The sequence below is a fragment of the Micrasema longulum genome, unplaced genomic scaffold (assembly GCF_059751315.1).
Source record: "Micrasema longulum isolate JH-2025_06_02 unplaced genomic scaffold, ASM5975131v1 h1tg001687l, whole genome shotgun sequence".
NCBI lineage: Eukaryota > Metazoa > Arthropoda > Insecta > Trichoptera > Brachycentridae > Micrasema > Micrasema longulum.
In genome coordinates, this window is record NW_028278865.1 from 1 (window position 1) to 17,450 (window position 17,450).

The 17,450-nt window shown below is 34.5% G+C and overlaps 1 protein-coding gene across 1 annotated transcript; it reads right to left on the bottom strand.

Annotated features, from left to right (window-relative positions):
• Positions 1 to 2,919: 2,919 nt before the first annotated feature.
• LOC148274318 (cardioactive peptide-like) lies at positions 2,920 to 15,942 on the bottom strand. Its single transcript, XM_088237288.1, has 5 exons — positions 15,895 to 15,942; positions 9,089 to 9,185; positions 8,575 to 8,659; positions 7,282 to 7,361; positions 2,920 to 5,416 (listed from the first exon to the last, which is right to left on the bottom strand). Exons 2-5 carry the CDS (start codon positions 9,179 to 9,181, stop codon positions 5,258 to 5,260), a joined length of 417 nt encoding a protein of 138 aa, XP_088093414.1. The 5' UTR covers positions 9,182 to 9,185; positions 15,895 to 15,942; the 3' UTR covers positions 2,920 to 5,257.
• Positions 15,943 to 17,450: the final 1,508 nt, after the last annotated feature.

Sequence of the window (17,450 nt, forward strand, 5' to 3'; positions counted from 1 at the left end):
TCTTCAAGTTTTGAACTAGGTAAATCGGTATGTACTGACGGGTCTAGTACCCCACGGTACACATATCAACCAATTAAAAGTTACATATTTTTTTTTCACAAGGCAGTTTTTGCTTTAATTACAATTTATTTATTTATTTTGAAGTAGAATTAAATACTTACGTTACTATCAGTTTTGAAAACGAACGCCTAGATGTACAGATAATGTTTCTAGATTCTGCTCTGTTAACACATAAGAGCATCTAGGCGTTAAAATCTTGCCTATATTTTTTTCCATTTGTATCGATATGTCAAAAGAGCCGGCTTTTTAATCGCTTCGGTAAATAAATACAGACGAAAATTAAGCGTACCGTCTTGGTAATTGTCAAAAGTCAACTAAAAATCATGTCCAAGCTAGCATTTTTTGCTTAAATTGGGATTTATTGGAGGTCATAATTGCTTTGAAGAGTGGCCACTTTTAATCACAGAAGGCCATTTAAAATATAAATGAAAACTATTTTAAACGGGGAACTAAATTTTCGGCGACATCTATTGGTTGCATTTGATTATATAGGTAGATAGTGCAGAAGTTAAGTATCCCGTCTCACTATGTACCGATGATGCCTTTCTGCAATTGTTCCTTAAATTATGATTTATTAAAAATTTTCATCGTTTTGAGGTTATCACTTTTCTTAAAAGCCTATTGAACATATGAGAGAGAAATAAGTTAATTTTGAAGTAGAATTGAATTCCGATATAATTGTCATTTTAATAAAATGAACGCCTAGATGTGAAAATAATGTCGCTAGATTCTGTCCTATAAACAAATAAGAGTATCTAGGCGTTGGAAATTTACCACTCTAAAAAAATCCATTTGTTTTACTATCTTTCCAATATGTATGTATCAAGGCGTTAAAGGAGCCGGCTTTGTAGTCGATCGTTAAGCGTACCGTCTAGGTGATTTTTAAAAGTCATACAAAATGCATGTTCTAGAGAGCATTTTTTGCTTAAATTGAGATCAATTGTAGTTTAAAATCGCTTTGAAGTGACCACTTTTAATCACAGAAGCATATTTAAAATATAATTGAAAACTATTCTAAGTATTAATTAAGTAAGGAACGGGGAACTAAATTTTCGGCGACATCTATTGGTTGTATTTGATCATATTGGTAGATAGAGATAGTGCAGAAGTTAAGTATCTCGTCTCGGTATGTACCGATGAAGCCTTTGTAATTGTCCCCTGGACCCAGAAATAAAACGCAACAAAATAAAAGCCATTATTTTATTTATACGTGTTTATCTTAGTTTTATACATTAAATAGTTTTAAATTATTGACATAAGCAAGAAAATATTACAAGTCTATATAATAATAATGAGTTGTAACATATTTTTTGACTAAAATTAAGCATTTTGGTATCATTAAACTCACGTATATTTGTCGCTTAGCGTATGCGTATAAAAGCGTTTGAATCTCAGAGCAATAATGCGTCAACCCATAAAGAAGCCCTGCCACTATGTTTCAAAGAACGCAAGCGATGTTGGTTTGTTGGTTACCAACAAATTGGTGGCCATTTTGTTTTGTTTAGCAACATAAAAATAACTATTTGATCGGATGCTTTTGTCGCTGTGCTTGGCGCTTTGATTGTGAATAACTTAGATATTTACGTAATAATAAATAAACCCACTACGGTGAATTGCAGTATGTTTGGTAGCAGCAGTAGGAGCGTCAAAGCTGTTAAAGGAGTCAGTTTTCACAGGGAATTGATTCCAAATATTTTCCCATGATTTTGGCATTTATTGTCCCGACACGTGTATTATGTTGCTTAAAAACATTACTTAAATCAACATATTTACTTCAGATACTATTTTTTCTCAATTTAGAGGATAAATTTGTGAATGAAAGTACGTTTACTGTTGATAATGACAATTGATTACGGGCAAAATGTCGGGGTCGTACTAGGCATCCATATAAAGTTTGAGTCTTTATCGAGTAGAAGTCGATTAAAATTTTACTTGAAAATTGCGACGTCAACCTTGAAATCGCATCTAAAATGACGTGTCCAAATTTCAGGCCGCCACGACTAGCAGTTTCGGAGATGTGACGGACAAACAAACAAACTCAACACGAGACTTTGGTTCCATGGAGTTGGGATTTATGTCTCAATAAATGTCACATGAGTATATTGAGAATAAAATGAATAAATAAATTTTAAAAAATAAACACCCACGTGTATTTTCAGTTTTATAAAATAAATATAGGCAAATTATAGAAAAACATATTGGAATAACCCTGCAATAATAAATACACATGTGCATATTTAAAGTATTTACAATGCAAATTAATATCCATTTAGCAATTATCGACCTAAGTACGTCCCATTGTTTTGCTGCGAACTGTTACTAACTTAATACCCAATAGTCATAGAATGGTTTTCCTACGTTTGGGCTCCTCTATAGCTTGACGCATTATTACTCTGAGGTTTGAATACATCGCAGCCGGATTGTTATTTCAGCTGGAATAAATATTCAACAATGTTTTGAGTATGTCCAAATAAGTCCCTGTCAGTGCGAGCTCCTTCGATACTTACAAAAAATTAGCCACCGAGCAATTTTTTTCTTAAAAGTCTATTAAAAATATGAGAAAGAAATAAGCAAATTTTGCAGTCGAATTAAAATCCGACGTAACTGTCAGTTTGAAAAACGAACGCCTAGATGCATAAAATAATGTGACTAGATTCTGCTCTTTTAACATTTAATAGTATCCAGGCATAAAAAATGTTGCCACTGTGGGGACCAGAGAGTGAGAGACGAGGGTGTGTTGTTGTCTATGGCCGCAGTGCCCAATGGACATATATAAGGGCGCGTAACACGTTACTTGCCCTTCTCTATCTTCACCAGTATTCAAATTCACTTTAAAGTATTCTTTGTTTAATATCTGTATTTTTGTGTGTAATAAACCAAAAATCACGTCGGGGTCACCATTTTGTTGCACCACTACTAGATAGTAGTTATTTGTTAGTTCATGTAAAACATATGATTGAATGAGTTTAATGGATTTAACCTCAAGGATTAAGTAAACATTAAGTTACTTTAAATGTTTGACTGTTTATTGTTTATGATAACTTTACATATTAAAAACTATATATTGTAGTAATATTCAAAATATACTTTGTTTGCCATAGTTCGCGCCCTTAAGTGCCGTGGTTAAGGCTGTGTTACATCGTGTAACCTCAAGTTTACTGCTACCTACTGAAAGGGTTCAGGGACTAGGGAGTGAAAATGTTGCAATGATCCTACTGTGGGTACATCCTTTTCTCTCCGGCTTAATAAGAACCGAACTGTCAACAAATGTACATGTGTTTTAGATTTTAGATATTCCTGAGAATATATAAAATAAGTCATTCCGACAAGATCTGACCACAGGATCTGATAGAACCTGTCGCGAGAGAGATGTTCGAACTTTAAGGTGCCAATAATCCCACGTAGGTTATTGCATTAATTTGTATTGGGGTTCAGTGACAAGTTAAAAAAAAAATAACGCGTTGCAACGCCGAATCCGCAAACCAGCAAACAACGCGATATCCGAGCGTCCATCTGTTACCTAGTGAGTGACGCAATCACACACAAACACCAGCTACAGAAGAGCGACTCTGTCTTCCTTGTTATAAATTCTATTCTCGTGCTGTTTCTTATTACAGTAAAACAGATTTATTGTGATACTAGGATCACTTTCAATCGTGTAATTATACTTCGCATTACAAGGATACACATTTTCAAGTTTTGTATTCTATCTAGCCTCGAGTGACACTTAGCCAAAATTTTCCGTATTAGGAATTTACGAATTCAAAAAAGATAGATGAAATCATTCATATTTAACCGCTACCAAATAACTATTTTAAAAGGTCCAAAATTGTTGAGGTATTCTCGGGAGTACCACAAGGATCTCATCCGGGTCCTTTACTGTTTATTGATTTCATCAATGATACATAAGGATGTGTGATGTTACCATGGCTATTCAATGCTTATATCGACAACTGTATAAAAGAACTGTAAGAATGGGAGCAAAAATGGGTGATTTAACTGTTAATTATCTTTGTATGCTGATGATGCCATGCTTCTTGCTAACAAAAAAGGGCAATTGCAACTCTTGGTAACAAAGGTCTACGATGTTTGCGAGGGGAGCCATTTGCTGATGAATGTCAATACATTCAATGTGATGGTTTTTAAATTAAATGAAAACATGACTAGATGTGAAATTACTGTGAATGGGGTTATACTGAAACGGGTAGAGGTAGGAAAGTATGTTTGCTAGGGATTTAATGATAGAAAGTACCGGGAACAGAGTGAACGGTGCACTTAAATCAACCTTGGCAAATAAATGTTTGTCGCAAGAGGCAAAATCAGTAGTTCACAATTAAGTCCCGGTCGCGACCCTGATGTATGGGAGCGAAGTGTGGACTTGGAAAAACAGGGATGAAAGTAGGCTGAATGCTGTCGAAACGCGATCTCTCAGGCAAATGTGTGGTAAAACTATGTACGATAGATGCGCAAATGTCAAGATCTGTAAATTATGTAAGGTTGAGATAAGCATTATCGACAAAATCAAGAAGGAGCCATGCGTCGGTTTGGACATGAAGAGCGAATAGACAGTGAAAGATCGGCTAAAAATATTTACAATGCGAATGCTGGTGGATGCAGAAATAAATGAAGACTGAGAAAGACATGGCATGACCAAACCCAACTAATACTCAAAGATGGACATGTTCAAAGTCGGAATAATCGAAGCGCGCGCATGAGAAGATGAATGAATGTAGAAGAAACGAGATGTGTACGAAAGTATAGAGTAATGTGGCGTTCTATTGTCTCTGCCACCCTTACGGGGAAACGGCGTGATATAAAAATATACTGTTCAATCACCTCTGCTTCCAATTGTGATGCCACGCAAAGCGATTTAAACCCTTAGCAATGAACGTTCAGAAATACCATAAAAAGTCATAAACCATGAACAAATAACCAAAATCCCGTTTGAAAATGTCCATCTGAAGATTACAAGTCCTACTTTACCATTAAACTAAGAGAGACGTATCAAGTCATGTATTCTATGTAGACTCGTACAGTCACACAAGACTTAAGCCAGATCCACCGTCTAAAAGACCCTAAAATATCTCATAACTTGGAACTGGATGTCTGAAGACAAACTCGACGATCGATTCAATGCCTTCGGATTGATACATTATGCAAATATGAATATTAAATATAAATTAGGTGGTTAGATTGTTTAGGAGTTTCCTTGTTTGCGCCGGCGAGCGAGTTCCGCGCTGGCTTCTTGTATAGCCTCCCACAGTTTGGCTTCGGACATGATCTGCCTCGACAGGTCTTCGACCACTGGTTCTGACGACATCCCAATCAGCGTCTCCATCGAGTCGTCAAGAATATCCTGCAAACAACGGATTAATCCATTTTATAAGAATAACGATGAGGTGGAGTGGAAGTTAGACGTCATACCTTCACTACTACTACCAATGAGTTCTCACTGCTACCGCCACGCACATCTATTCTGGCATACATTTCTGGCTTCTTCCGCGTTCCTCATCATACATGCCTGCTTTTGTGTCCTGCAGTACTTTTATTTAGTTTATTAAAATTGATTTACATTGAGATCATTACAGATTATCCAATCCATCATATTGTTTGATTATCCAATACATTGACAAAGGTCCTCAGGTAGACTGCTCGTACAACGACTTCTCAAAAGCGTTTGATTAAGTAGATCACCAGCTTTTGCCTCAGAAACTTCATAAGATTGGCTTCAGTGACATTCTTCAGAGATTTGTCTCAAACTATCTGATAGATCGAAAGCAGTATGTGTCATTTGGACTCTATCAATCTGCAGTTTTTCACACCTCCTCGGGAGTGCCCCAGGGCTCTAATTTAGGACCAATGTTGTTCACAATATTTCTGAATGACATTAGCAATGAAATAAAATTTTCCAAATTTTTATTATTTGCGGACGACTTGAAAATTTTCTGTGAAATACAAACTCCTTTGGGCTGTTTGAAACTTCAACAATGTTTGAGTATGTCCAAATGCTTGCAGACTGGCTGGATTTCCTCCCTAGGGAGTTATTCATATTTAAATTTATTTCAACAGAGAGGAAAGACATTTTTGAGAAGGGGATATGAAAATCTATGCATTTACAGGGCTTATGACCTGTCATAAAGAAATATTCGAGACTGGACTTGAAACACAGTGGACTGTGGAGCAGATTTTCTGGGCAGCACAGGACGGAGAGACTTTTGCCAGAGTGATTGCCAACGTTGGGGATACCTGACAGGGCACTAAAAGAAGAAGAAAGAAAATGTGGTTTCATTTGGCGACCAAATGGTGGAACTAAAGTCCATGCGAGTCTTACCAAGGGGTTATACAATATTTTTAGTCATTTCTTAGAACGAATCTAAGCATTTTAAAGTAGACTCTGCATAACGATATTAAATGTAGATCAAATGATAACTTAGCGTCAAACAGCACCCTGAGATCCCTGGACGTTGACGCTCTTTCAAGCTTTACTCCATCCATGGTACAACGGAAATAAATTGTTTTGGACGCTCTTGTATACGACCTGACAAAACAATTGGAGACATTGAAAAACGGTTTGTTTCGTTTACACCATTGTATAATATTTTGAATGTCATTCTGAAGCTTAAAACAGTCTAAAGGAGCTCGTATTTCACAGAAAATTTTCAAGTCGTCAGCAAATCCTAAAATGATTGAAAATCACATTTCATTGCTAATGTCATTTCAGAATATTGTGAACAACATTGGTCCTAAATTAAATCCCTGGGGCACTCCCGCGGAGGTGTGAAAAACCGCAGGCTGATAGACGCATATAACACATACTGCTTTCAATCTTTAAGATTGCTTGCTTTATTTTAAATGCGTAACTATTTCATTAACAAAAAAAAACAATGGTTTTTTGTATGAGCGAAACTGATGTTTCGGGTATGTGGAAAAATGGACTTTCACTGTCCATTTCGTGGGAGAGATTCATCCGGCTAAACCAATTTACCTACCAGGCAACCCCTGACAACAATTTTCCATTTTTTACACTTCTTCTTTTACCAGTTAGTTAATTCAACAATATTTTGAGTTTGTTGTAATTTGTTAACCTTTTAACGAGTCTAATTTTGTAAATCCCAGCACCTATTTGTCAATCTTTCTTAGAGCCATCGGCGTACCTCACAACGCCTTCAAAATACAGACGTATTAAAAATTTTATTGATACGAATGCAAATGATAGCTTACATTGACTGCATTTTTCCTTAATGGCGTTGGTTCTGGGTAAGCTAGCTGCTTCACTGGATAAGACCTTTTTCTTCCACAGCCTAGAACCATAAAAAAAATCACGTTGTAATATTTTTGTCAGTTTAAAAAAGGTGTATTTAGAAAATAATGGTAACTTTTTAATATCGCGGGTTTAGAGAATCCAACGAGGAATTCCACTGTTTTCTAATTTTTTTTTTCTATTAGCGTACTATTTAACTAAGCAAAAATATGTATATTTTTTGTGCGTTATTTACAAAGATATGATTTTTTAAAGTTACATTTATCAAATACCGTGCCATATGACTGTAATCAGTGTGTTACTTTTCAGTGGTGACGTCATGAAACGGTTGGCGTTCTTACTTTCACTGACCTGACAAGAATCTATGGAATATTGCTTTGATTACTTCATTTATTTAGTATAGGTTTCCTATCCCAGGGGTGATTATTCCAAATGCTCTAGCGGCCGTATAAAAAGCTTTTATAAAAGTGAGATAAAAGAGTTTTCTACGGCCGTGAAAGCGGTTCAGGATAGCACCGCAGCTGGAGATCGACAGAAGACACGAGTTTGATTATTAAAATTATAAAGAATACCTTATATACCGCCATTTTCGAAATATTATACTTCAAGGGTGCATTAATTTTTGTGGTCAAATATTTAATTAAATATTTGGATGTATATAACCACTAACCGACGATTCTATTTCTACCGGTTTCGAGACGTACCCGTCTTTTCATCAGGACAACAATTAAACGAACATGCAAAACTCACTATACACCTTTACCATAGTTTTTGTACAAAAATATAAAACTAACACAATGTGCATTTTGATAAGCAACTTGCATCGATTAGGTTGTGGAGGACATCACCAACAAGCCGTGAAGTTGCAGGGCCGAATACCGCTTTGGCCCGCAACGCGTAATCCGATGCACCGTCAGCTCGGACAAGTTATTAAACGTCGTCCATATTCACGACGTCGATGCACGACGTCTAATAACTTGTCCGAGCTGACGGTGCATCGGATTACGCGTTGCGGGCCAAAGCGGTGTTCGGCCCTGTCAACTTCACGGCTTGTTGGTGATGTCCTCCACAAGGTTATAAAAATATTTATGTTTTGGAGAAATACTTGAAAAAAGAGAGAGTGGATAAAGAAAGGGGCGTGAGTTTACTTTGCTGCTTTGTGGTTGCTTCTTCATCACTTCAATCAATAAAAGAGTTACATCAAGCCACACAAGACTTAATAAACGATTTTTTAAAGATATCAATTTGATTACCTGCAAACGCATTGCAAAATGGTCTTTTCCTCGGTTCTGACACAGCCTCGGGCGAGTCTTCGTACCGCTCATAGGACCCGTCCAACTGGAATTTAATAATAAAACATAACCATATTACAGTTTGCAGACGAGGACTGATTTCACCCTTATGGATGTAATTTAGTTAACATTGCAGGAGCCATCTTCAGGGTAAACTCAGTGTTTTGTAGAAAAAAAATATGTGTTTAACTACTAGTAACTTGTACCGTGTCGCAGTCGGTAGTAGGCACATTTCTATTCATTTTTGCAATATGTAGTGCCGAGAACCACGATGAGTTTAATTTAAGCCCGCGGTCTTTGTAAGGCATAATCAGTCCCATGTGTAGTGGTCTTTTTCGCTCAGTATTGCGAGAGAGTGACAGAAAAAACTGTCTTCGAATACCTATACATCAAATTTATCATCCATCGCATAATTTTGTCGCCGCTGGGGGCTCTGTCAGCACCCAGGCCTTGGTAGAGGGGGTATTGTACTTACGGAACGCAAAGCGGATGCCGCGTCAGGGTATGCAGTTATAAGGACGGTGATTCCAACACAGACGTAAAAAATGGTGACTGATTTTGGAGTCATTATCCTGAAATAAAAAAAAAACATAAATTGATGCAGACAAATAAATATCTTATTTTAAAAGGCGTAGAATCAAGTTTGCGTATATCGTACTGTGTTCAAAATACTGACATTCCGCCGGCGCGCATGCGTAAAGTGGCCGTGTAATGTTGCCAAACCGCGAACAATATTATCATTTGAGATAATTTTGTGTTATGTTATGAACTGTTGTGTTGTTTCAAAAACGGAAAAATATCTAATGTACGAAGCCTATGGAAAAATCTAAAATATGTTATATGCTATACTATGGGGAACAGGAAATCAAAATGACATAAACAGACTACAAAGACAGCAAAATAAAATATTAAAGTTAGTATATGACCTTCCCTATCTAACAGCAACTAAATAACTTTTTAAACTAAGCAATTAAATGTAACTTAACTCTTTAAACTAGAATCTTCATAACTTAGCCACTAATGTAATTGTAGACGAAGAACTAAAACTTGAAAAAAATTGTAGTCAACATGGACACAATTCGAGAATATCAGAAAAATATCATAGACAACTTTGTAAAACAAGACAAGGACAGTCGAAACTAATAAAACATGGACTGAAATTTTATAATAAACTACCAGACAAAACTAAACAAAAGACTCAGACAACCTTTACAAAAGATTTAAAAAACATTGTTATTAACAGAAAAATGTGAATTTTCAAAGTAAAAATATTTTGGTAAAATTTATGTAGCCCGTGAGGGTTTATCAATGAAATTTAAAATAAATAAGTGTATAATAAAAAGTGTATAATACATTAAAAATACCATAACTCGAAAACTACGCAAAATTGCGGAACACACATGGGGGTGATTCGGATACCTCTCAATATGCGGCACCTACATTTTACCTTTGGACGTCACTTCTCCGGCCACCCTGTGTACCTTAAAATATGGCTTGATTAAAATGACAGCTGTCAAACTAATGTCACTAGTGATGGGAAATTACTGATCACTGATCAAATCGATTTTATCAGTGTTTTCATGCAAACGTGAAACTGTTTCCGAAAATCGATATAAAAACGCAAACACAATCCTTTTATAGTGTGTTTAAGACAATTATTCACCAAAAAATAAGACTCTTGTATTTTTTTCTTAAACAACATCAAATTAATTATTTTTTTATTCGATTGATTTACATCTCTAACATTTTTGAAAAATGACGTAACCTTGTAAGAACGACGTTAATAATTAGATTTATTTAAGCTTATTTTTGTTTTGTCGATTTTTATGTCAAGCATTGTAAAAAAAAATATAATTAACACGCCAGATACGAATGATTTTTCGTGTGTCAATTTAAATCACTCCTTAGACGTTACTACAAAGTTACGTCGTCACTTTTGCTGACAACTGTCATTCCAATCAAGTTATATTAAAAGGATTTTAACGTAAGTTGAAAATCTCACTTCGGTCCGTCACTAATTCAATATGAACAGCGAAGAAACACACCCATAAAGGCCTCTAATCCCATCTAGCGACGGGGCGCCGAACTATTTATCGCGAGTACTTATCGCTAGCGACGATAGATGGCACTCAAAATTTATAGACGCAGTAACATTACATTAAACCCGTGGCTTTTGTTCGATTATTGGCCGCTTATAATGAACGATATTATTTCGCAATATGAAATAATGTCCCAGGGAGAAATTATGCGTTTTTTTATATTTCCCGGCCGAATGAATTAAGTCGATCAGTTCCACAGAACGATATGTAAAAAATTTCAAGATTCAAGGTGTTACTTTTTCTTAATACGAAAATATTAGTCTATTAAAAATAGCCGGTTTCTTCCATAGAATAAAGAACAGTCCAGAAACCGCATATGCGCATCAAACAGAAATTGCAGACGTCGCTCAGTACGCAACTCCCGATTTGAATTCAACTATGCCGAGTTGTGTCGTTTAAAAGTGTAAAAATACTGCTGGGATCTTTGAGAAACAAGATAAGATCACATTTCATGTGTAATTAGCAAATGCGCGTGTAAGTCGCAAATGCATTCCTTAAAAAATGCATTATTTTATCATCTGTCAGATTGTCAGAGAAAACAAAATGGACATTTCGTTAGTGTTGCCACGGTAGTAAATTTTTTTACCCTACTTTGATAATCTAATGAGAGAACTAATGAAAATTGGATCTCGGATTAAACAACGCCGTGGTGGACATTTGACCAACATAATCTTTTAAACATCGAATATTATTTAACATGATATAAAATATCCGTTTTACTTTGTTGTGTCAATCAATGTTTCCGCGTGCACAATAAAATTTTAGAGGAATTAACAATTTGCTTTTTTTACCTCACATTTGTGTTATGATTGTATTTTTTCCACCTGGCAACATTACGCGGTGATTTCACATTCGTATTTGATGTATGCAAATATGGTTCTACGCTCCTTCTGGACCATTCTTAATATTATGGTTTGTTCACAAAACTCACACAGACGCATTCAAAATTTACAGGATGATTTTAAATACGTTTTATTCAAATTTAACGTAAAGTCACCTAGTGTTGCTAGATCGCGAAAATATAATTTAATTAATGAGCTTTGAACTAAAAATATAAAACAAATTTTATTTTACATAAAACGGATATTTTAACACCATGACAAATAATATTTGATGTCTTAAAGATAATGTCGGTCAAATGTCCACCACGGCGTTGTTTAATCCGAGGTCCAATTTTCATTAGTTCTCTCATTAGACTAGCAAAGTGCAAAATGTATGTGCTACTTACACATTCATTTGCTAATTACAATGAAATGTGAAATCTTGTTTTTTTAACTCTGTGTGGCTGTGATGTCACACAAGTCGACATAGGACACAAGACTTGATATATCTCTCTTATTTTTTTGAGTGATGAATTCGTATTTTTTGTAATCTTCAAATGGACATTTTCACACCCGATTCGGAAAGTAAAATTTGTATAACTATGCTAAATGTTTATTCAAAAAATATTTACCCTCGCTACGCAAAGAATAAATGTCCGCTAATTCAGCAACACATCTATACATATACCTTATACAAGAGAGAGCACGAAGATATAAGTCATAACAGGAAAGACAGAGATGCTGTTCTGCGGCGGGTGTCGTCTAAAACAGATTTAGCCTTCAGTTGGTTAATGACAATGATAGGGGGCGCACGCGCGTAACATGAGCGGCGTTTTTGTGATTTTAAATTTATTTGCTATAACGGGGCTAAATTATATGTTAATTCGCATAAGTTATGGAAAACGAATTATTAAACAGTACGTTCCCATGTTTTTCATTTTTTTCAAATGTCTGAACTTAAGAATATTCCGTCTTTTACTAGTGGTAACACGATGTTACATCACCGCGCGCAAAGGGATTATTTACCACAGTCTTTTAAGAGTCAAGATCAGTCATACGTCAACGCGTGTGTAATCTCTAAGTCATAGCGTGTCGGTGTGTTTTTTGTTTTCCCCGTAAATAAATACAGTTCACTGGCGAAAAATCGGCGTTTACTATAAAAAATAAAACAATAAATTGCATTTGCAAAATAGTGAGGAGTATCCAATACAAAAAAGTGAAAATTTAATTACAATTGCTGTGGCGACTGCTTTTCTTGACATTTGGCTCGCCACCCACTGGGCAATACTATATAAATAGCGCGATAAAGAATAAATAAATAAATAAAAACAGCAGTTTTAGAATATTTTCCACGTTTACACCGGTGGAATTCAAACATGTGATTGCGCAGCAGGATTATACGTCGCGAAACGTAAATATTTTGAAATTTAATATTAGGTGTTCACGGATGTTGCATTTTGATCGCGAATTTGATAAACAACCGCGGTGAGATATTGTTATCACGTCGCTTATTAGCACGAAGATAGATTTAAGTCTGTCGTCTTCTTAATGTCTGTCAAACAATAAACTTGATATGTAAAATACTAATATTAAAATGATCCAGGGTCTACAGTATTCTATAGTTAAGCGAATTGTACCTGCAGAGATTTACGAACAAAGAAGTAATGATGATCTCCTGTCCAAAACAATCAAAACTCTGCCTGTTCGAGGACTACTGTGGCTTTGCATCATTTTGGAACAATTTCATAGTAATACATTCAAGTTTCCTCTCAAACATAACCATAATACACGCTTCACGTCTAATGATGGCTTGGTAGTACCAAAAGTATGTAATAAATATGGAAATAGAACTCTCAAATATTTAGTACCTAGAATTTTTAATTTATTACCAAAAGAACTCAAATTTAACTCACATCGTAACAAGAGCAAAATAAATGAGTGGCTACTCGATCAAGAGTTTATATATGAATAGTAGCTTGGGTGTAAATATTTTATATTTTATTGTATTTAAAAAATAAATTTATATATTATTATTTGTATAAACATGTTTATTCTGATCTTTCCGGCTGTTAATTTGATATGTTATTCATTGTTTTTATAAATGTAAATAATATTATTAAGTCAGTATAAATATAATATTCACCAACAAGCTACAAAAAGTGGCTTGGTGGGATTTTAGTTTTAGTAAAAATATAACAAGTGAATTTTTTTTAAATTGTAAAAATGTGTAATTATGCTATTAAATCAAATAAATTAAATAAGTCATACTGTTGCTCTCCGTTTCTGTTGAGATGTGAATTAACGATCATTCAAAATGTGTTTTAGCACGCAGTAATAATGGGGTTGCAATGGTTTGGTATCCACTGAAAGGCTTTTCGTGTAATTCTTTCACAGCGGGCGTATATGCCCCTAAACATTAGATGCTAATCAAAGAACAAAAATGGAAAAATAGTATTTTTATTTATTTTATTTTATTAGGTAATTCAATATAGAGGCATACTGAAAACATACAATTTGAAAGCAATTTTACCAGCATACATATCTTTAATTTTAGAATTACACAAAATCTTTATATATAATTCCTCTGTACGTGTGATGTCGCCGAATGACGCCTAAACGGCTTAACCGATTTACGTGCGGTTTGCAGAGAAATATAGATCTTTGCGCTGTGCGTGTTCGTAGATATTAAAATCTTCAATTTAACGTGTAAAAAGGAAGTAAGGAGCATAAATATTTTATTCATCGATCTACCAGAGTTGCATTCGAGAAAAAAATGAAAAATGCTGTTTTTTAGGTACAAAAAAGTTTGTTGTTGAATGTTTACAAACAGTATAGTAAAATGTTAAAAAAACGTAAAAATAACATTCCATGTTTATGTTCAATTTGCTGAATGGCTTAATGTTACACAGTGTGTAAAGTGGCCACTTAAACCATCCATTGACAGGTCATAAGCTCTGTAGATGCCTAGACTTCTATATCACCTTCTCGAAAATGTTTTTCATCTTTGTGTAATATGTTCATATTAACAGCTCCCCGGGGAGTTGAATCCAGTCTTTGTCTACAAAAATTTGGACAAACTCAAAATATTGTTGATAAATTACCTGGTCCATGAAGAAGTATAGAAATTGAAAAAATAACATTTTCAGGCGTTGCCTAGTCTAGTATGTAGGTGAAATAATTCAATTAGATGAATCTCACCCGCATAAATAAAGGTTTCAGCTCTTTAACTTCACAAACATCAACAGATGAAAGAATTGAAGGAATATAGATGTTCAAATATAGGCAGAATGTTGAATGTTACACAGTGTGTAAAGTGGCCATTTAAACCAGCCATTGACAGGTCATAAGCCCTGTAAATGCCTAGACTTCTATATTACCTTTTCTTAAATGTTCTTCATCTCTGTTGTAATATGTTAATATAAACAGCTCCCCAGGGAGTTAAAACCAGTCCTTGTCTACAAAAATTTGGACAAACTCAAAATATTGTTGATAAATCCACCTGATCCATGAAGAAGTATAGAAATTGAAAAAATAACATTTTCAGGCGTTGCCTAGTCTAGTACGTAGGTGAAATAATTCAATTAGATGAATATCACCCGCATAAATAAAGGTTTCAGCTCTTCAACTTCACAAACATCAACAGATGAAAGAATTTAAGGAATATAGATGTTCAAATATGGGCAGAATGGTGAATGTTACACAGTGTGTAAAGTGGCCACTTAAACCAGCCATTGACAGGTCATAAGCCCTGTAAATGTCTAGATTTCCATATTCCCTTATTTAAGGTATTTTCCATCCCTGTTGTAATTTGTATATATATATTCCTTATTAAAGGGCATCAAAATATATCATAGAAAAAAATAGTTCATATCTTTAGTTTGAATCCAGGATATTGCGTGTTTTTTAAAAGAATGACAATTATGAAAGATTGGGATCAATGAAATATTATCAGTAAAAAAGAATTTAAAATTTTTGGACCTATAAAATATGCATGTCTCTGTGCTGGCCCCGTCTCGTTTTACAATGTGCTATTTCTAACACGCGATTCCTTCTTTGACTTGATCTATTTGAATTACTTGTAAATAGATTTTGGTTGTAAAATATATAATTTAAACATTGAAAAAAATATATTTGTCTGACGTCTAAAAGTTTAGCTTCTTGGAACAATTGGAAAGAGGGAAAAGTGCGATTTTTGTAAAGCATTATTTTTAATATAATTTTTTAACAGTTTCTAATGGTTTAATATGGTTGTTGCAAGCTCCCCCCCATCCAATTATCCCACAGAAAAGCGATGACTGTACAAGTGCATAATATACCCTTTTCATAGATTAATAAAATCAAATTAATTAATTATTACTCACGGTTTTTGCGCACAGATGAAATTTGTATAGGAAAGCTAAGCTCCCGGTCGAAGCTTCAATGAATTAAGGGAAAAGTATTTTATCTTTTTATAGGGGTGGTTTAGTATGGACTATCGCTTAGATTTCTTAAGCCGGGCCCAATCAAAGGCACCTCGTGAAAAGGCGACGCGTGAAAATTCTAAAAGTAATAAAATAGACTTAATTTTAGTTACAGACGAAACTAAATTTTTAGGCGAGCCGAACCCGAATTTTAGCTTCTGTTCTAGTTTTGCCCAGAACCGAAATCGAAAATTATTTAAATTCATGAAAATATGTGTTTTTTTATTTGATATTTTGTTTGTAAACGCTTACATATTACATACATTTAACAAGATATTTTTTATTTAAAAAAATCATATTTTAATGTTTATTACATAGTATATACAATAGTCCAGAAACCGCATACGCACATCAAACAAAAGGCGACTAAACTACTCATAAATGAGTAGATTTACGTTTTGACCCATTAGTTTCTTTGTAGACGTCGCTAGTACGCAACTCCTGATTTGAATTTAACTCTGCCGTGTTGTGTCCTTTTAAAGTGTAAAAATACTGCTGGGATCTCAAAAAAAAACAGGATGGAATCACATTTCATTTGTAAATAGCAAATGCATGTGTATGTAGCAAATGCATTACTTAAAAATTAAATTATTTTTCCATCTGTCAGATTGTCGAAGAAAACAAAACGAACATTTCGTTAGTATTGCCAGGGTAGTATTTTTTTTACCCTACTTTTCTCATCTAATGAGAGAACTAATGTAAATTGGACCTCGGATTAAACAACTCTGTGGTAGACATTTGACCGAAATTATCTTTAAAACATCAAATATTATTTAACATGATATAAAGATTTTTTTTTTTACCTAACATTTGTGTTATGATTATATTTTTCCTCATCGTGCAACGTTACGCGGCGACATCACGAATGCGCGCGGTGAAAGGGGGGCACAGTGGGGGGATTTTTGGACGCAGTCCGATGTATTCAAATACGATTCTGCGCTCCTTCTGGACTATTCTTAATTCTATAGTTAATGATAATATTTTTTAATTTTTTTTTTCAATTTTAATTGTAGTTTTATTTTATTCAGAAAACATACAGTCATACATTAAAAGTATTTAAAAAATGATTTTGTAATATTAAAAGACCAATTAAGTTTTGCACAAGATTTGTAAATTAAAGGTGACAAAAAAATAAATAAATATGAAACGCAAGAATGAAGAAGAATAATTGTTATCATTTGCGTTATAAAGGTTGTCTGAGTCTTTTGTTTAGTTTTGTCTGGTAGTTTATTGTATAATTTTAGTACCTGGGCCTCGATTATGATGGGAAGATAAAGACGTTATACCTTCACCTTGACGGTATAGTTGAAGATAAATTCCCTCTAGCGATTATAAAGATATACTACCAGCTCCCCACCTTTAAGTTTTGGGTAGGTACAACGATATGAATCAAGGGAAAGCGTACGTCACGGTACACATATCTACGCTCTAAAATGACATAGCTTCAGTATGACGTC

Excerpts from the sequence above, each read along its gene's own strand:
- LOC148274318 (XM_088237288.1), bottom strand. The coding sequence starts at position 9,181 with ATGACTCCAAAATCAGTCACCATTTTTTACGTCTGTGTTGGAATCACC. Across the intron at positions 8,660-9,088 it reads CGGCATCCGCTTTGCGTTCC|TTGGACGGGTCCTATGAGCG; the intron begins GTAAGTACAATA and ends ATTAAATTCCAG. Across the intron at positions 7,362-8,574 it reads ATTTTGCAATGCGTTTGCAG|GCTGTGGAAGAAAAAGGTCT; the intron begins GTAATCAAATTG and ends TTATGGTTCTAG.